Below are 21,563 nucleotides of genomic sequence, written 5' to 3' on the forward strand. Positions count from 1 at the left end.
CGTTAATCATCTATTACTAATTCTATACAATGCATTTTAAATCGCACCTCCTATGAATACGATATTAGATATTATTGTTATAAACGATATTCGAATCGTTTGGTATTATTGAGTTCGTAGCACAATTCAGTGACCAGAATATTGTGGATCATAGTTGAAATTAAATATGCGACAAACATATTCAATAGTCCAGAGTAATGTTCTATTGAATTTATTATAAATTTTAAGTGAAATGCTTTTCGCTACTATATTTTCTGCACAGACTAATAACGTCAGAAACGTTGTTGACACATGTTGAACTAAGGGTTTTTAGTCTTCTTATAGTAGTAGTCTAAAAAACTTGATTAGTACGAACTGCGTTAGATATAAATCTTTGACGATTTTGTCGCAAAAATTTTAGTTTGAGGTTACAGAATTTTTTTACAAATTATATAAAATCATGTCTTGCCTATAAGTATATTCAATCTAATAAAAATCGGTATACAATAGCGCACAAAATACAAAATAAAAATCCTTTCAAAGAAAAACTTGAGCTAATGTTTACCCTGTCTACCCGTCCCTTAGATAAAGATGAAAAATGAAATTTCTTATACATTCAAACAAGGAATTTTAATCTTCCACTTTTACATATTTGCACAGTCCCGCCGCTGAAGGAAACTTTTGTAAAAAATTAAACTTTCGAAAGTGCAGATCGAACTCGAGCTGGCGACGCTCGCTCATTTGAATCCCGACTCGCTCCGCCTTTTGTAGTCAACTTCATTTAGCGAACTTAAAGTGACTCTTTTTATTTTGGTACCGGCGAACAATTTAAGAGATGCATTGTTGAATCGGTAACAAATTGGAAGGCATGATTGCGTTAAGAACTTTATCGGTCTGCTAAAGTTTGGGTTCATCGGGATTTAAAAGAGTCTTTTGGAGCGTTGATTAATAAAAAATTATAAAATGGATTTTATTAAATGAATTTTAGGTACTTTTCTAGTTGACACAATGCAGTCTGAGCTACCCAAAATATTTGCTATTACTTAATATTATTCTATTCTTTTGACATTATTGTTATCAGCTTTTTATGGTCTTTTATCTTTTACATCAATAATACGTATGGATTTATAAAATTGGCTAGTCCTTGATATATAAAATTACGCATTACATTACAAATTATCTACAATACGCACATTAAACTCATAGTAATTTCATTACTTATTTATATGTAAATAGTACTACTAGTTTTTTTTACGAATAAGAGCAAGTAAAATATTGCATATTTTATGTTGTAGCAAAAGAAAACTGTATGTTGTAGTTTTATTCCCCACCGAGTTTGCAGTTGCAGAGCAAACACCAGAGAGTTGTTGCATCGAGTAGCAACAAGTGTTCGCAGCAAACATCTCGTCTCTCCACAGCAACTCTTGTAAACATTTATCTCGATTTTTATTTTTATATACTATAAAAAGGATTATAAATATATACTAAGCTAGCTCGGGATACTCTTAGAGAATAATAATTAATGTCATAATATTAACTATTAAAAAGTGAATGTGGATTTAAAGATTTATGTCAAACTAATATTATAAATGCGAATGTTTAGATGGATGGATGGATGTTCGTTTAGAGGTATCTCCAGAACAGCTGCATAGATCTTGCTGAAATTTGGCATAAATGCAGAACACAGTCTGGAAAAACACATAGGCTACTACTAATTAAGATTTTTTTTCCGCGTGGGCGGAGTCGCGAGCGACAGCTAGTAACGGATAAGCAACAAAATAAGTATCAATATTAAGCAATCATCCTAATATTAAAAAGGCGAAAGTTTCGATGGATGGAAGGCTGTTTGAAGGTATCTCCAAAACGGCTGCATGGATCTAACCGAAATTCCGCGCAGACAGACTCGCGTACGACAGCTAGTAGTTTTATAATAACTTGTTGATAAAAAGGGGTCGTACGCGTACGTAAGACATTAGGAAAAGTGGAGTTGGAAAGGAAAAGTCAGAAGGGAATGTCACGAAGTCAGCCCGAGGCAATTTGCTACCAAATGTCGTTCGCTACGTGCTCCACAAATAAAGAGGAAAGGATAAGCCCTGTATTACTTTAGAAGCGGTTACTTTACAATATGACGTGTCACTTCTTATTTTGTTAATATTGAGCAAGGAATACAGAAATAAAACTGATTATGTCAACCGGCTTTTAAATTTTTTTGAATATCTTGTGTGCGGAATAATGACTACAAAAAACACTAATAAATTATAAAGTATCTAATAGTCTATTCATTAAAAGTAGTTCCAAAATGTGCGATGAATTTATTAATAATAGTTTTATTAGATTCTTGAACAAGTTCAATGATAACAAATACAATAAAAATCCTTTAATGGTTTAGAATTATTTCGATGCTCTGCAACATCAGTAATATAACGAGTAATTTCTTTTTCAATTCCACAACCATATTCCCCAGCTTCCGTTCCGTACTTAATTTTTATAAGTGCGCATCTATTTTTCTTTTTACCCCCAGTTTCCGTATTCTGTGTACGAAACACCCCTTGAAGATTTACGCGGCTGACGCGAGCAATAACCGACCGGCCTACCAACGACACAGAGTGTTCCCTATTTTAAAATGTGCGCTCGAAACCGGTGAAATATTGCTTCCAGCCTGACACCAACGATGCTCCATATATTTTAGTCATCGGAGAGAATTTATCGGACAAAGATGGGGCGAAGGATGAAAGCGAATAACTTATTTAAAACGTTGTTACGATGATGGCCCCTACATCTTTAAGTGACGAGACCCTTAATTTATTTTAGACGGTTAATAATACAATTATACCTCCACCCCTGTTAAGAGAGGTACAAATGTCAACAAGAATGAAGAAATTTACATAGACGTTATTGAATTTCTCATATATTTATCTTCATAACACAGAGAAATATGAACATCAAAGTGTCATTTTATTACATATTCACAACATGAAACATTCGAGATCTTTAAAACAAGAAAAATGTCTAAGATGTAAGTTGCGTAGAATTCGTATGTATAGGGTGTTACGAAACTCTAACGTCACGAATGTAGTCCGTATCAAACGTCTAAATTTGTCGAGGAACGTGATTTGATTTGCGGGCTCACTGTTATTGTGCCATAAAATAGAGCCGGGGGGCTGCGAGTAAACTTTTTTGATCTTGACAATCCTCTTGGGGAAACGCGTGTTGATATCATATGGAGAAAATGAAATGAACGTTTGGGACATGAACTAGGAGTAAGTTACAATAATGTCCCATAACATTTTAAAGGTTGACTTTAATAAGCCACGAGCTTTTGTTTTGTATAATAGTTGATTTAAAATGTTTATTTAACTCATACCAAGTGTTAATTACAAGTTGAACATCTACTAAGATATCAAAATGATAAACTACGTATACCTTACTACTACTATGAGCTTTGTACATTTTTAATTTAGTTATTTACGGCAAAAAAATGTGAATTTAATTCTATTCTACTACTTTAATTTGCATATATAGAAATTTGATTCATTATTATCAAGTAATAACCTAAAAGTCCCATAAAAAAGTTAACGTCTATAAACTAAATATCAATGGCCGCTAATACAAATACGGGAGCAAAATTTAAGTTCGCCAGATCGTAAAACACATTAGCACGTAGTTGAAGCCCACGCGTGCCCAGCCAACGATATTGGGGTAAAAGGGAAAATGCATTGGCTTTTTGTAATATGCCAATAACCTGGGGATTAGGACGATGGAATCTGACGCGAACTTCCATTTTGCGCGCGGCATTTACGTGCTCTAATACGCTCATAAGGGAGGCATTAGGTACACGACTGTGATAAATAATACACACTGTATAACGTCGACAGTTTTATTTTAAACTTTTAAACCTCATTATTATCATTGCTGACTTAAATTTATATTACGGGAATTAATTGATCAGTTTTGAAACCCTACAGGATGAATAAAAATGATAGTCATTGGTAGCAAGTTAATTAACTATTAATAAATTAAACTAAGAACTGTTAATTAACCATAACAGTGTTAAGTGAAAGATCGAGTTTATGTATGAAAGGGGTGAAGATTTAAAGATATAGGATGTTGAAAAGTCTGGTTATCGTTACGTTTCTTCCAGACATAAGTTAGATTAATAAACAACTAAACTTTAATCCGGTACTAGTGAAGGTTATGCATTTATACAATCTAAACTTAATTAACACAATTAAGAACCTACTTAATTTGTCCTTCAACTTCTTGGACAAATAGATAAAGAAACAATGCGGATACAATTTTGCTCATTAGCATAATCTTAATGTACGGAATGTCATGAACTTTTTAAAAACAAAATATTTTTTTGTTTTTTTTTTTTAAACAGAGAAACATTATCAATTTAATAATTCACCTTAATATCTCAATTTATAATTCAAATCAATTTCGTTATTTTATCTTTGCTAATAACCAAAAAATTTTGTTACTATTTTCCGCAAAAACTGCTCAATTAATTTAAATATATCACCAGTAAAAAAAACATCATATCCAACCCTATCTAAGCAAAGCTGGTTAGATTTACTAGTTCAAAATCAATATAGATAATGCAGAATGTTTACGTATTAATTAATGCCTGTAAATATTTGTGAAGCTTCACTTTTTTTTATGAAAAATCATTTTGTTACTTCACTTTTTTCAAGAAAAAAAAGTAGGGTGTCTACATACGTTTTTGTACATACATTTCGCCAGGAAATATCAAATATCGTGACGTCTGTATAATTCTGCCTAAATAACGGTCTTGTGATAAATCATGACCGTCGTTTCCTTGACGTTGTGATATTCTTTTGGAATATAAACCCAGCGGGAGTTTAGTTTTAAGCAATATATTATTGCATGATATTGCATCTTTACCTGCAATTACCCTTCGTATGTTTGCGTCAATCATACACAATATATCATTTATTACTTTGTTTTTATCGGACTGTTGAATCGACCCTCAAATATTGCTATCTCGATGTTTTTAAAGGGAGTGAAAAGGATCACTATACTTTTGACACGTACAAACGTACATACAGAATATGATGAAAAGAAAAAATAATTAAAAAATTATTACGTTAAACAAACAATTAGTTAATGATATTCCTTTATTAGAATTGTTTACTCCCTAATTATTTCAGTTGACACCATGTTCTAATGGAATTAATGTCAAAGACGTTGTCTTTGAGTACACAGGACGAATTTGCAATTTAGATATCGTTTAAAAATATGCGGCCGCTATTTGAATACTTAAAAGGTTGTCGTATTAGGTAAACGAGTGCGTGGTCAATGATATGTGTAACAAAAAACTTATTAAAATACATGTCACCATAAAATAGTTAATAGGTTAATTTACAATCTTGCAAATTTATTAAAATCATCAACAGGTCAACTTTGTAACAAGCTAATCTTCAAGCTTCATACTAACTTAACCCAATTAAATTGATTTGCATTTTATCGTTAACAAAGACAAGATACGTTAAAATATTAATATTATCCATGGTTTTCTGAAACTAAAATCTCAGTTTAAAACATATTGTTATTGTCTTTAACAACAAAAATATTGTAATAACAACAATAAATAACAATAAAAAAATAACAGGGATATGTTTTATACAGAGATTTTACTCTCGGTATAAGATTTAAATTAAGCAGACCTTTTTTTATTGTATTTTACGGTGACATACGAGTACCGAAAAACTTAAGAAGTATGTATATGTATATCCATACAATGGAATGTCGCGTTGCGCAGCTAAGCCGCACCTTACAAACGAGGTCTTAGCAGCTAGCAGCATCCTTGAGGGGCCGCATTCCTAAACCTACCTCTATTTACGGTCCAAGTCCTCATTTTCTTTTGCTACTGCAAATATTAGCTGTCAACATGTACTTAATTTTCTAATTATGTCTATTACTCCGAATAAATTTGAATATTCGCTTAATACTTTTATTATACGATACTGGTACAATCTCAGGAGTTCCGTCTTATTACAGATGTACAGTTTGTTTTTTTTGTATTTAAAATATATCGAGATTAATAATACTAAAATATTCTTATGAGCTATCTTCCTTGTATTGTATTATTCCATTATTATCAAATATTATAAAATATTACATGCAAGCACCATAATCAATTCTTTTTATTTATTTATTTATTAACTCTTAATGCTATTGTTTTATTTATTATAAAAAAATAACTAAAAACTAATTTACATAGCAAGGGTGGCCTTATCGCTATAAGCGATCTCTTGCAGGCAACCCAGTGGGACAGGAGAGAATAACATTGATAGAAGAGTATATAACATATAAATATCAGGAATAAATTTATTATTTATTAGTTAAATATAATTATCATAATAAGTAACTAAATAAATAAATATAAATACATTTTTTTATAAAAGTATTAGCAGATTTTTTTGTAAATTTACTAATATTTCTTTTACCATTCCAGCTAAGCTGTGGGCTTGAGCTAGGATATGGTTTACGACAATAGTCGAATGGCGGGATTCGAACCCACGACCTCGACCATTAGGCTATTGACGCTTAATTTTTAAATTATTTTTATTTTAAAAAAAACTGATTGACTTTTACGTATAAGTAATTTAAATAGACATATAAAGAAATAAGACATAACTTTAGTTTTGCAAAGTGAGATTGTAATTAATATAACTTTATTTGTTTCAGAACATTCTGGATAAATTTAATCCAGGCGCCCGGCAGATGATAACAGCTGGTAAAGCTTATCTTAAAGCTTTACATGGTAAGTGGACCTTTATTTTATAATATAAAAAAAAGTTACTTTGTTTTTAATTATGAAGTAATTGACAATAACAGTATACTCCCGTAGATGCTTCGGGGAATTAAAATTAACAGTAAATAACTTTGAATACAGGAAATTGCAAGAGAGAAATCTAGTTACTTACTGGCTACTAAGCATTCATAATATTTCTCAATGTAATAAAATTGCCAAGTCTATTTCAAACCACTTGAAAGAAAATTAACCTAGATGTCACCAGAGTGAACCAGTAAAGAAATCCGGAATGTACCCTATTGAGTGAAACGCGAACAATTAATTTATATAGTGTTAGCCAAATGGGTGCATCTATATGCAAAACCTCAGTATTGTGCGCTTGTTTGGCTACGGAACTGGGGCACAGTTTGTGCCAAATTGTCTGTGTTGGCTTATCTGGAGTATTATGGGCGACGCTCTAACAGCAATAAACTTGGCCATTGTGTAGGGATGCATGGCTCTTGTAGCTTGTTTCTACTTAAATTCGACGCCTCGTACGGTCAGTTAAATTGTTTTGCGACACGAAATGGATCCAGTATTAGCTTGAATTAAGCGAGTACTCGCTTCTCTCAGCTTAATTGCACTTACGTTGTAATATAAAATTTCGAAACTTTATATGCATTTGCAATGCAATATTTTGTTGTTATTCTAAATTAGTTTTCAAAAAGACCTTTCAGGATAAGAACTTTACTTGAATTAAAATACTTATATGTATCAGAATTTATATAAAAACCCATATATGAGATAAAATCTTGAAATATAACTGTTACTCTATTTCAATTTATTTTTTATAAAGTGTCTACATTACAGGATGTTCTATTACTTGTGTGTTTGTACGTGCCCATAATAATCATAAATGTTTTGCTTGGAACAAGGAACAAAGTAATTTGATAGAATAAATTCATCATCATATTTATAAGGAGTTGTTTATTGGCAAAGTAGGAATTATTCCGTAAACAAGTATTTGTTTTGAATGAACAAACAAGGCGAAAACTAATATTGTGTTTGTAAAAAAACGGGTCTGGAAAATATTACATAATGTATGTATATATAATCGCAAATATACTAAATGACGTGGAAAGTAAGAAACATAAATTTATGAATTGTTTTTTCGAAAGTCCCTATTCTGAAAACGTTTCGAAAGAACATTTTCACATTTGTTAATGACATATAATCAGCATTGATATTATTTTATATATTACTTCCTGATGGTTATAAGGCTCTTTCTATAAATGTTAGATTTTAGGGATGGTAAATTAAGTAAATTACTCTTTGCTGTAAACAGGCGCCGCCGCGGCATCTCGTCTCTACGTTGACGCAGTCGGCAAGTTAGGCCGGCAGGCGCAGCAAGGCACGTGGGGTGGATGTGCTGATATTGGTATGTATTAATAAAACACCGAGAATTCACAATAAGCCTTACACATCAGGTATAACAACTCTACAATAATAGGTTTGAAACAAAAATAATATGACCCTTTACCTCTAAGCGAAGATACGGAAATTTTCTTCAACCTACCGTGGATGAAAACTGGATTCTTAACCCCTTCATTTATCTTTACTTACTAGTACTATCGCTACCTACATATCCTGAGATATAGCTAACTAAAGCATGTATTTAAATCTTTTAGTAATATTCCATTGCCGTGACATTTTTATTCAATTGCCATCCCTTTAATTACCTTTGAGAATACAGATTACCAATATCTATATATATAAAAGAAAGTCATGTTAGTTACACTATTTATAACTCAAGAACGGCTTTACCGATATTGCTGAAAATTGGTGAGGAGGTAGCTTAGAGCCAGGAGACGGGACATAGGATACTATTTATTCATTTTTTTTCGAATTTATTTATATATATATATATTAATTTCGAAGAGCTTCTTTTTATTTAACTTATGTATACATTAAGTTTTTTTATATATCCCCGCGGACGGAGTGGCGGACGACAGCTAGTGTGTTATTCAAGAAGGTATAATGTAGTGGAATTTTACGGTAAAATAAAACAACTGCAATTTGTATTATAGTATAGTATCTTATGAAGTCATGTTTATTTGTCAGCAGTCTACTGACAACTTGATGTTAACTTTCAATAGTCGCTCTGTTGACTTGATAGTAAGAACACGAGATATAACTTTTAACTATTTTGTTTACCCTGCAGTCACGTACAAAGCGATGCGCGGGTTATTACTTTAGCCGAGTTTACATAACTTAAACTTGTTTACCTTGATCTTAGACAAGATCTCAGCAGCATGAATTATTAAAGTTAATGGAATCTGCTACAAATGTCGATGAATAATAAAATCGACCTTTAAATATGCGACTCGTTTGATTACCTTTTGTTGGCGATCTGTTGGCTACATTTTTGAAATGTTTTGACAATTTGATATTCGTATGAGAGTATAAATTTTTATGTATTTCGTTTATTAGTTAATTTACATTTTAATTACATAATATAAAATCCTATCACACTCTTCTTACTATCGTACAACATACTATATGGATAGACTGTACATACACATGTTTGCGATAGTTAATACTTACCAATCAGGCTACAGATTATTTTGCATAAATAGGTAATGCTTCATATGGAAAATGTAACAAGGGCAAATAAGAATAGCCCTACATGTTACTAGCCTTAATCCCAGACTATTTAATTATATTCTAAGACTAGATCCTTCAGTTGCTGTGATTCTAATGAGTACAATCCAATTGACATTTTTAAAGATGTACTCGACTTAGAATTAACAGAATAAGTATGTACAAGTATTGTTATCATACCTGTGCTCTATTTTTTTTACTAAAAATTGGTCATTTAAAATATTATAACTTTTTGCTATCAGGTCATTGAACTTTAGATAATTTATTTAAACTTCCATATATTTACGACGGCTATTAAACAGATTGTAAACAAAATTATTGCTATTTCCAGTGAATGTATTATAAAATACTTACAAATACTTAATTATAAATCTGAATTGATTTACCGTGTTTTATTACAGGAACAGCACTTATGAAAGTCGTCGAAGTTTACAGAGAGATACAAGATCAACAAATGAATATTGTAAGCTTTAATTCTTCGAATATATATTAAATTTATATTTCACCTCAATTCTAAGTAATCCAACGTTTTTATTTATTTCAGCTAAAAGCATTTTACGTGGATTTATTAGTCCCCTTGGAAACTAATCTGGAGAAAGATACAAAAGTAGTACAGGTTGGTCAAAAATATTTTTTCCTTTCATAATTTGTTTTTTCTCAACGTGTACACGAATAAAATCTCAGTTTCGATGTTGTTTACCAAAAAAGCTTGGAGTTCAAACAAACTTAAGCATCTCCTTTATCTAAAAGATAAGAATTTCTATTAAAAAAGTTTCCACGAAATGGTGCGGTATTTTGTGAACGCACGAGTTGGGTATATCTATGTTATAAAAGTACTGCATTTGAAGCGAGTTAAATGGAAATGTTCATTTTAAATGTAAGCCGGTAATATTAAAGCAAATATACAAGTTGTTAAAGTTTGTACAACTTTACCCTGTAGCCTGTTGTGTTTTGTTTTAGTCGGAACAAAAAAGATTCCTTCAGCAACACAAATTACGCTCGGAGAGCTACAGCAAGGCCGCTGCTACGATTAAAAAGCAAAGAAAAAAGAAAACGAACGTTACAAAAGTTGGAACGGCCATGGACAAGGAGATGAAGGTGAGCTATGTTAATTAATTTTATTTCATTAAATATAGATTACGTCTCAGAATATCATATTCATAATTAAACATCCTTGTAATTTAATAAGAATTCAAATAGAATTAAGGAATAACATTCTAGAGAATAAAGTATTTAGTTGTTATAAAATCAGACCAACGGTTTCATTTTGGAGATGTTTCCAATTTTATCTTTTGTAATTTAAACGAAATACAGACTTTATATTTAAAATTGATGTCAATTGCTTAATCAAGTTTATGGATTAACGAAGAAGTATACAACATTTCAACTATTCATATATGAAATACATACCAGCATTTCAAGTAATTACAAAATAACAAATATTTCTACATTTCGTTAAATTCATCTAAAACTCAAACACACAAATAAAAAACATTTCAATGTTTTCTTTAGTCCGTTAAAATCTTAAAGAATTACTGTTTTTTTCCGTTTACAGAGCATGCAAATACTCGAAGAGGAGAAAACAAAGTTGGATGCATTTTGCGAACAAAGCTTGAAAAATGTAAGTATTAGTTCAAAGAGGATCGCTTTAGATAAGGCTTTTAACAACGAAGTAATAACGTAGAGGATTCCGTAAAATTTAAAAGATTTTTAAAGAATAAAGTACATACTAGTGATTATAGCTTCTATTTTTTTTATTTAAAATGCAGAAATGAGTGGTGGTATTGGTCAGGAATGTCCCAAATGGTCTTACATCGTTTAAATAATAGTTTTCTACTTACTCCTCTTGGTTATTGGCGTGAAGTTTGTTATAGTTATGTTTTAAAAATGAGACACTGGGCTTCGAACAAATAAGTATAATATATCTAATTCCTCAGGCAATGACACAAGAGCGTCGACGTTACGGCTTCGTGCTGGAGCGTCAGTGCTCACTGGCGAAGCATTGGCTAGCATACCACAGCGCGGGCGCTGCCTCGTACAGCACTGGCCTGGAGGAGTGGCTGGAGGTCTCCCGCACCAGGGAGTTCCTACCTCCCAATGTTGAGGCTATGTTCGTCAGCAAAATGAGGGTAGGCGAAAGGCTGTGCTTTTAATATGTACATTTTTTTTAATTCTTAAATAAGACTTATCTTCGTCTAATAGTCACCGTATACTTGGGGTAATATGTCGAAAAACACACATAATAGTATATTAATTTAACCTTACATTTTAGAAGTGTTCAAGTACAAAATATCTAAACTTTTTTAATTAAAAAGTTAGATTTTTTTTACTAAACTTCTAAAAACTTTAATTACAAAATTAATTTGAAATTAACAAGGCTATTTTGCTTTAACTAGGTTAAACACGAAAAACAGATTCTAAAGATATGAATGGGAAATAGTCTATAGAAATCTTTAACCCTCCCGCTACGTAATGTGTCGTAAAAATCTGTCGCCACTAGCGTAAAATCATTTTATGGTCTCTCATATTTTATATGGCTGTTTAAACTGCGCGTGCCGTATGAAACTCCTGACGCACGGAAAAATACGCTACAAAATACGAAACCGGATGAAATTGCGTCTTCTGCGACTGACATTACATTCACATGAATATGGTTATAGCGATATTAAAATTAAGATGCGATCATAAAACATCGCGTCGATCGATGTTAATACAGATTTATGTTAAATATCCAATATATTTTAAGAGGTAATAGCAAAAAATATGATTGAAATGATTGTGAACCCCTCCTCCTCCTAAGGTACTAAAATATATTTATTCATACAGCAAGTATCATTCTGGGCGGATGAAGATGTGTACGCCAGCCCGCGTAACGGTGATGACGATGACCGAGCATCAGTGGGCTCTGCGCTAAGGAAGACGCGTTCAGTGGACGCGTCCTGTCTTGACGTACGCTCAATAGCTGAGCTTGGTTCACCCGCACAGGGACTGTCACGAGCTAAATCAGACTTCAACCTGCAAGCGAGCTCTCATGGTGACCCAGGTAAGTTTTGTTTCGATCTATTTTCTTACAATAAAGATTTCTTGCATAGCAGTATAAATTGTAATAAATTTAGTCGTTTGAATGCCAAGAGCAAAACGCCATACATTTTATTAATACAGTCAAATAACACTTGCAGATAACGAAACTCGTATTAGTACCGCACGACCGTCATCACTGGCTCCACCGACCGCCACCAGTCGGGACCCGCCTTTAGCGCGCGCTCTATACGCTTATGCTGCTGCGGGTGACAACCAGCTGAGCTTCCAACAGGGAGATATTCTGGCACTACTCGGGGACCGGACCAAGGGCTGGCAGTATGGTGAAAATTTGCGCACCCACGGAGCGGGATGGTTCCCTCTTGCATACACTGAACCGATACCTACTGAAGAACCGTAAGAATTACGTTTCGATCATTAATTTAGACAAAAAACTATGTTGTCATGATCCTTTTCTCTACAAAAACTCAAACTGCCAGTACTATGCCTAAATTGTCCAATGTTCTTCATAATGAAGTTTGCTTTATATGTCCAATGTGTTTGTTCTCAAGTGTGAGTTCCCCGGCACGTTGGAGCACCGTGCAGACGCCAAGCGAGACGCCACCGCCAGCCCCCATGGCCCACGCCCAAATCTCCACCACGCCGCACTCCCACTCACATCCGCCGACACGCATGTTTGGCGACACGGTTACTGCTCATCATGTCAATAAGGTTATTTTTCGATCATAGATATTTTAACATATATTTTTCGCAAAATAATGCTTACCGATGTAATGATAAGTTGTTTAACGAAAAACTTAAATAATAACTTTACTAATTAATAATTTTAACAAACAAATTAAACTCAGTATGCTTCTCTATAACTTTGACCTCTATAAGCGTGAATAAAATTTGACTCAGTAACTTTAGCTAGGTCCAAAACTAACATTTTGAATTTTCTTGCATTAGGGCCGCTTGGGAAGTAATTCTCCAGGGCTCCCGCCGACGTTACCGGCGCCGTCGCCGGGCGCTCTTAGCTCATCAGCTAGTGCGACATTCCATGCTTCTAGTGGAACTTCCTCCGCTACTAATGCCATTAAGAGTTCCACGTCTGCCGCCAGCTTTACTACTCATGCTGTTATTGAAACAAGAAGCTTTGGGCCGCAAACTCTCCCGATGCGTTCACAGGTGCGATCGCAAATCAAATTAGTATACATTTTGGGAAATGTCCTAATATACGAATTTATCTCAACTACATTGTTTCAGTTAACGTTTTTTTCTCAATGTAATGTTATGTTTAGGTGGCACAGAATAAAGCTGTCCCCACTAAGAGTGCAGTAGCAACAGTCGGAGCTGTGGGTAACGTATCGCTTCATAGCTCCAATGACTCAGGATTTTCAAACGAGCCTCCGCCTCAACCTGATGTTGACTATAGTGATGAAGAGGCACAGCGGCTTCGCGTACCAATCAGGTATTTGTCACATTTATTGTTTTTGTGTGTGTAGTTTTGTTTAATTTAATTTTTATTGTTTATGCTTTTTGTAGATTTGCTAGACTTATTATTTAAATTTTTGTTTGTAGTAAAAACCAGCTAACCAACGACAACAAAGCATATTTGTTAAAAACTCAAAGTCTTAGACGTGGCCCAAAACCCGCAAATGCAAACGGATACTTAACTGATGATCAACAATTACTATTGCGCAACATGCTCGACATGGACAAAGATTCTCAAAAAGTAAAAAGAACGAAATCCTTCTGGAAATTCGGTCGCACAACTTCCGAGGAAATAATGGAGGGAATGTCTCTTTGGCAACATCGAGATATAGTAGATACTGTACCAGAATATAAGAAAAAACTATTTACAAAACTAAAGAAAGAGTTACGCCCTGCCCCGGATATACCTGAACCTAGAAAACCTGTGAACAACGAAAACAAGACTGCACCCGAAAATGTACAAACAAGACCGCAAGATAGAACTACGATCGATAGAAAAGATGTAAAAGTAACTGGCGGGTTACGTCAAGCTAAAAGCCTTGGATCTATACAAAATGAAGAGCGTATAGAAACAATTAAGAAAGACAAAGAAAACTATCATCAAAACCAAGCAATAAATAAAAAGAGCATGTCAGAGAAATCAATAATCGAAGAAAAACATGAAGATTTTAATCTACGAAATGAATCTCGACACTCAGACTTAACTAACACAAGCACCATTAAAACAAACTTTGAAAACAGTTTTTACAACGATGAAAACGGTGATGGTTTTGTAATGAAAACTGTTAAGCGAAGAGAAATTCTTCAAAGATACGACAATGACAGCAGTTCTGATGTTAATTCTGTTGCTTCAAGCACTGATCCATATGATTGTATTATTGTCGATGACCATATGACATCAAAGAAGCAACAAGAACTTGATAGACGCAGACAAGGTCGTTTGGTAGACGATGAAATTAAAAAGAACAAAGAGAATACTTACATGCCAGAGTTTGAAGAAATAGAAATAAATCACATTAAACAACAGGTTCGTGGTACACCGCCTAATGAAAAAACCAAAAAATCATCTATCGAGCGTTCTCCCCAAGTTATGGAATTCAAAACCTTCAAAGATAATTCAAAAGAAATAAAAACATTCTCTGCTTCATCTGAGACGTTGAAATACAAAGATAATGAACCACTCGCCGACAGATATGGTATGCCAATAGAACGCAACAATAATGAGTCTTATAATGGTTACGATGATGGAACATTAAAATATAAAAAAGGTAGAGAAAGCAAAGAAGAAAAGAATCGTCAATCAAATAGCTTTGAAAATGGAAAGAAACTTAAAGAATATCCACAAAACGAAGGTCGTCAACAAAAGAAAGAGCAACGACCAAATGAAAATCGAGAACCAAGAATTGATTACTCTTTGGACAGACGTCAAATTAGAAAAGATTTCACTGACTCGAAAAATAGAGACGCAAGATTAAGAAACAGATCTAACAGAAGTTACGATGACAGTACTTTACCATATAATGGACGAAAGGAAGAAAGGTACTATGACGCTAACATTTCGTACTTTAGCGACCAAGAACGACGTGCATCACGATATGATTACGAAACTGATTCCAAGAAAGCAGAAAAATCGAAAATAAGACAGGAAGAAGCAAGGCTTGAGGCGAGGCGTTTTATGGATCGTCGAAGTGAAGGGCCTTATAGTGAATCCGATGACCAAAAGTTCAATGAAGCATTAAAACAACAGCGACCCCAACTGCTTCCACGTACAAAACTGCTCAAAAGAAGTGTAGATGGCAGTGAATTACCGGAGGAAGGTCACACATTCGGGCCATGGTACGACTTATGGGGTCGAGAATCAGCCATGTATAAGTAGTCTTAGATTTTTTTTTGTGTTTTAGATTTAGTTGAATTTTTGAATGTATGTATAGTTTTTTACATTTATTAATTTTTAATAATTTTTATTGTTTTCTTGTTGTTAATAAATATTTACTTTAATTTATTAAGCATCAACGTTTAGATCGTTTTACAAATAAAACATTTTTTTCTATAGAATTAACAGTTTGTTCAGAAAATTATAGCTAGGGAAGTTTATTATTTGCATACTTATTAATATCAGATTATGGGTTGCGGTAATAATCATTTTATTTTTTTTATTACTTGTAGGGTTGTGAACCCCCGCCTTTTGGCACTAATATATTACAATACCATAAATTTTATAGTCATTTATATCTTTTATTGTAGATTTTGTTATATTTTATCATAAAATTTATTAGCTAGTTGTTTTTAGTACCTGTAATTGGTTCGAGATATTTTATTTATTTAAAAGAAAAATCTTTATAAAGGAATTATCTAATAGTCATTACATACATTACCAACCAAAAAATATTCGATTTTATTTAAAATATACTTTAATTTTTAGTACAAAATTCAGTGAGGTTTGATACATTTATTGAAGAATTACCTAATAAAAAGATTATATGCGTTTTCTACACAGGCCCCAACAGTTCGCAACGGTGAAACTAAGAAAGGCATTAACAAATGACCGGTCGTCGCCTGCCATTGATTAATATTATACGTAATTATTTTGTTATATGTATGTACTAAAATGTAAATTAGAAACACCATGTATTTTGTACAGTTATTCATAGTTTAAGAAAGAATATATCACAATTTTTTACATTAACATTTGTTTTACTTGTACCCTGCTTAACTAGTTAACTAGAAAAACAATATCTCAGGCAACTAATACATTCCAGGAATGTGAAGAAAGAAGTATAAAAATCGAATGACACCTCTCACTCTTCGAAATCTGTTGTTCAAAAATGTCCAAAACAATTATTTTAACGCGAAACTAATTGTCAAATCCGTGCTTATTATTACAGCTTTTAGTAACTTAAAGATTATATAAAACTAGAAAAAGGTTACACAAAATATACAGGTTATAGGACATAAATCCAATTTAATAACAAAATTACGTTACCGTTATTCAACGGAAACGTAAATTTATACATGTAACAGAAGATAAAATGCAAGAGTAAGTTTCGAAAGCAGAATAGAGTTTCCGAAACAGAGAGGGATATGCCGCAAAGCAAAGCTGAAAAGTTACCGCCGTTATTAAGTCGCGTCAAGTTTATTATGTAAGTTTACCCTTGAGTAGCGCAGGCCACGTAAGTAACAATGTATACTTTAAAAGGGAATTAAAACTTTAACTATCCAAGTTTAATTGTCCTGCTTATACGATGTTAAGTGACATTTTGGCACCATTAAGATCCATAGCCTGATCCCATTAATTTGCTGTAGATACTTCATATAATGACACACCAATATACGCAGATATGTGACTTCTTTAGTGATGCTGACTGATTCAAACAATAGCTACTGTTGAGCTTATTGTCTTCATAATACCCAGGAAAAGCGACGTTTCATTATATTTTAATCTGTAACAAGAATCATAGATAATATGGGTAGAGGACATTTGTGGTAGAGGAAGTATGTGAAAGTAAAATATTTTAAATGTAAAGATAGGACATAAAAGTTGTATTTAGCAAATAACATACAAAATTTATTTGTCGCACGTGAAAGAATTAGTCGAGAAAAAATAATAAATCTATTATACCTAAATAAAATTTTAAAATCTTAACCGTAAAGTAGATAACAAGAAGTAGACATTTCTGAGGGGCACCAATTTACATTTTTTACAAAGGAGCCTGTCACAAACGACTGGCACTCATTCGCAGTGCTCTTATATGTTTCTAAAGCGAATCGGTAGCAAAGGAAAAAGAACAGATAATATAACCATACGAAACCTAGCAAAGCTTTACTCCTGTGCCTCAAAGTAATTGGACGTATTTAGTGTACTACGATTTCTAACTAATATATATTTTACCTAAATTATATTTAAGTTTATGAAAATCTTGTGTGTTAGACGATAGAGCTCTTAGTTATTGTCCTATACGTACGCATTTTATGGAGTCGGTACATTTTTCTGACTGTAACTGTGGTAACTGTAACAAAAAGCGAGAACAACAAATTTATCAGCGGATGACAAACAAAACGCTTAGGAAATAGGGACGGCATCGACATAAAAATCAATTTGCAGTGCAAATCGAGCGAGGAGACCAATGCTTTCCAAGTCATCGGTTCCCTTTAGGCGCCTTGGCCCGGAAAAATCTACAATTTTGTAAAAAAATATGTGGCAACTTTTTTAAATGCAGCGGTTGCACACATCACGGCCGCATCGCGTGAAATGGGAATTCCATTTTGCTCGCGCTTTATTGCCAATATTAAAAATGTTTTTTTTTTATTTTGTATTCAAAGTTCACATGCGAATCGTGATTAATAAATAGTTCAAACCACTCCAATCACGAAGTAAACTAATATGAATAAAAAAGACATATTTTTTTTAAGAATTTAAAAATAAAAACTGTTTTTCTATCCAAAAATTCAGTTAATCTTTGCAATATCCAATTATAATAATAAGATGCTGAAATTCATAGTTTAACAATGCGTATTTTCATTTGCAATATTAACTGGTATAGTTAAACTTGTATACAAAATATAAATCAATACGTGCCGCGTGGTAATTCGATTTTACGAAATACGTGTTCATTAACGCTGGCCTCACCGTTGGCTATTCACAGTACACTCGTACCACACATAATTTAAAATGTGGGATAGTCGCGTGACATGGCATATTGTTTGCCGCGCTAGACATAATCCGAATGATAAGCGAACTGGGCAATTTGGCACCGCCGGCGGTCTCTATCGGAGCAAATGCCAACCCGCGCCCCCTACCCGCAAGCCCAAACACCCCGCGCGCATCACACACAACTTTATCCGAGCCAATTTTACTTTGTTTGGAATTACGTAAATATGACATAGCATATCATGGACATAATTAACATTAACTTTTTATGAATTGTATAATTTTTACTCTATTCGATTTTAATAAGTAGGATTTTAATAAATCCGATTTTTATAATGTAGTATATATATAGTGTATATAGTATAAGTGTCAATAGTGTTATGGTTAAGGGTACGGATTTCCGATCACGTGGTCGAGAGTTCGAATCCCGCCATTTGACTACTGTCGTAAACCATATCCAGTCATAAGCCTAGAGGTTACTTGGAATGGTACAAGAAATATATTGCTAATATTTTATAAAAAAAAAGTCTAAGCTTGAATGTGTAGATTTTAATGCTAGATACACTAAGCATCTCCCTTAATGAATGACTCTGGGTGAAATAGAAAGAGCTTTTTTACACTAGCGCAACACTAGCGGCAAAGGTACCATTTGGAAACGGCCGCGATTGCCGTTTAAATAGTTGCAGGCGCCAGGCGGTTAGCCGCTTAGGGAAATAGTCTAAGATATATCTTATAGATAAAAGCTTATCCTTTATAAAAGCGCAACATGGTTGCTGACATTTTTGATCCTTTGAATATATTTAATTTGTGAACTTTTGCTGTAATAATGAAATTAAATATTTTATTACGTAACATATATATGTAATTTATTTACGTAAATGAATGTCTGGATTTATGTATGTAAATGAAATTTAAAATAAACTCAACACTTCGCACAAATTTACCACAAACTAACAAAAATGTGTTAACATTTTTCACCATCTGTATTATTTAAGCAACTTTTACAGTCGACACTAAGTTTTTCGCTCTGTTTCGCGTCGAAATTCACTAGAGACTTCAAATATATGAGATTTAAGGCAAAGGTAAAAGTGAAATAGACTTTCGTGGTTCGCAATTTATCAATGTCCATAAATAAAGCTTTGACACATTCGTAGCCAACACAAAACATGTTTTGAAAAACTTTTTATTTACCTTAAATTTATAATGTTAAGCTAAAATAAGTTGTTCCATAGATGAGTAGATAAGGCAGTATACAATCATCCTATAACTAAATCTAAAACAATAATCTACATTTTTGGCTTTCAGTCCGCGTTTTTGGCCCGTATACAACAGATATTGAAACAAGCCAAATCAGCAGTCTTGCGGTACAACAAAACTATTTAAGTAGTTACCACTGCCCTCTATTGAATGGACAGGATATAAGCCATGGTATTCTGTGCCTAATTGATTTCCGCCATTTTGGCTCTAATGATTCCTGGTATGGACTGGTAGTGGGGATGAGGATTAGATAATAGAGATAGAATTAACTATCACAGGTATCGACAAATTTCTACTTATACTACTAAGTTGATGGATTTTTATATCATCTCATCATCATGACTGAATGTGACATTCAGCAAAAACCACGAATCGAATTACTAACTCGCTTATTTAGAGTATTATATTTATGATAAATCGACATATATATATATAACTCGCATACTATAAAACTTACGCACTCGCGAAAACCTTTTTATCAATCCGAGAAAATAATAGTAACATGTTACTAAAATCGATAAGTATAACGTATGTAGTAAATTAACCTTTGTTTATACCTCGTAAATCGGTCACTTCAGTAGCAAATTAAAAGACAAGAGAGCTATAGACATAGCGATTTAAACATAGCGTGTAAAAACTAACAAAAAGCCTTGTAATACTTTGACGGGGTTAGAATAAATTCTAGTACATTTTCAGGTCGGGTTCTCGTTTGAAATGTAATACATATTGCATTAGCGGCGACTCGACGACTCGACGCGAATGTAATCCCTGAGACGATATTGTTTTTAGCTCGACTTTGTGGAAGATCTCGCTCCTTCGGGACTAAAACTTTTAGTACGGGATAGTTTCTACAAAACTAAACTTTACAAACTGAATATCTTCTTTATTTTATGTTTGCTTATGCTAAACTATGTTACAATAATTTTGTTTACATCTTGATATGTATTTTATGTTTTTCATTGCGATAATTTGAATAAGTGAATTTTGAACATTTTAAAAATGTAATTATTTTTGTTTTTATAGAAAGTATTTTTATCTATTACATTCATAATTAAAACATAACTATATCTTTAAATAAGCATGTACTAAAGCGTGCGATATAAAATAGATACGAAAATAATTAATGGTCGATTCGAACCCACAACTACTACACAATATCACTGTCTATACCCTTAACCGTGACGCTATTGGTGTTTCAAAAATAAATCTTTTCATTTAACCATTAAAACATCATAACAATTTTTCAACAAGAGTTAAATGGAGTAAAAATAGTTGGGACAAATTATTGTATTTCTCGTGTTATGGCACAGTTTTACGGAGCGTAAAGACAAGACAGACAGACCCTGTCACTTTGTTTTGTTCCGGAAAGTAAATGTCAATAAACTTGAAGTGCGCCCTCCGAGGGAAAGTGTCCACGCGTGTACTTTGTTGTTTCTGTGGAAATGGGACTAATGTAAAATACATGTAAAGTTGGAACGCTTCTGGATTTTTACGGTCACTTTGTGTATACGCCTTTTCTATCTACTTAAAAATAAATCTTATGTAATCCTACTTATGTGTATTAAAATTTAATATCTAATAGCGAATTACGTGAGACAATTTTTTTTATTGTTTTCATTGTTTCTTTATTATTTCTAATATCAAAATAGCATCATGGTACATGGTACCATCTATGGTACGATATCGTAAATGAAACAAGCACGATAAAATCCAAAGGCTTATAGGTAAAAAATAAATAATAAACGCATT

The 21,563-nt window shown here is 33.0% G+C and overlaps 1 protein-coding gene across 4 annotated transcripts in view; it reads left to right on the plus strand.

The window, feature by feature from the left end:
* Positions 1 to 16,595, plus strand: part of IRSp53 (Insulin receptor substrate 53 kDa) — a 128,585-nt gene extending 111,990 nt beyond the window's left edge. For 3 of the 4 annotated variants that reach the window (XM_013313748.1, XM_013313749.1, XM_013313750.1), the window contains 13 exons: positions 6,691 to 6,766; positions 8,082 to 8,174; positions 9,799 to 9,860; positions 9,942 to 10,013; positions 10,358 to 10,495; positions 10,953 to 11,018; positions 11,335 to 11,526; positions 12,224 to 12,440; positions 12,577 to 12,832; positions 12,988 to 13,147; positions 13,385 to 13,603; positions 13,717 to 13,886; positions 13,997 to 16,595. In XM_013313748.1, the coding sequence (XP_013169202.1) occupies positions 6,691 to 6,766; positions 8,082 to 8,174; positions 9,799 to 9,860; positions 9,942 to 10,013; positions 10,358 to 10,495; positions 10,953 to 11,018; positions 11,335 to 11,526; positions 12,224 to 12,440; positions 12,577 to 12,832; positions 12,988 to 13,147; positions 13,385 to 13,603; positions 13,717 to 13,886; positions 13,997 to 15,785 (3,510 nt within the window). In that variant the 3' untranslated portion in view covers positions 15,786 to 16,595. The remainder of the gene's footprint in view (positions 1 to 6,690; positions 6,767 to 8,081; positions 8,175 to 9,798; positions 9,861 to 9,941; positions 10,014 to 10,357; positions 10,496 to 10,952; positions 11,019 to 11,334; positions 11,527 to 12,223; positions 12,441 to 12,576; positions 12,833 to 12,987; positions 13,148 to 13,384; positions 13,604 to 13,716; positions 13,887 to 13,996) is intronic. The other variant, XM_013313751.1, reaches the window with a different exon arrangement.
* The last annotated feature ends 4,968 nt before the right edge of the window (positions 16,596 to 21,563 follow it).

The sequence above is a fragment of the Papilio xuthus genome, unplaced genomic scaffold (genome assembly GCF_000836235.2).
Source record: "Papilio xuthus unplaced genomic scaffold, Pxut_1.1 DF827542.1, whole genome shotgun sequence".
In the NCBI taxonomy this organism is placed as follows: Eukaryota; Metazoa; Arthropoda; class Insecta; order Lepidoptera; family Papilionidae; genus Papilio; species Papilio xuthus.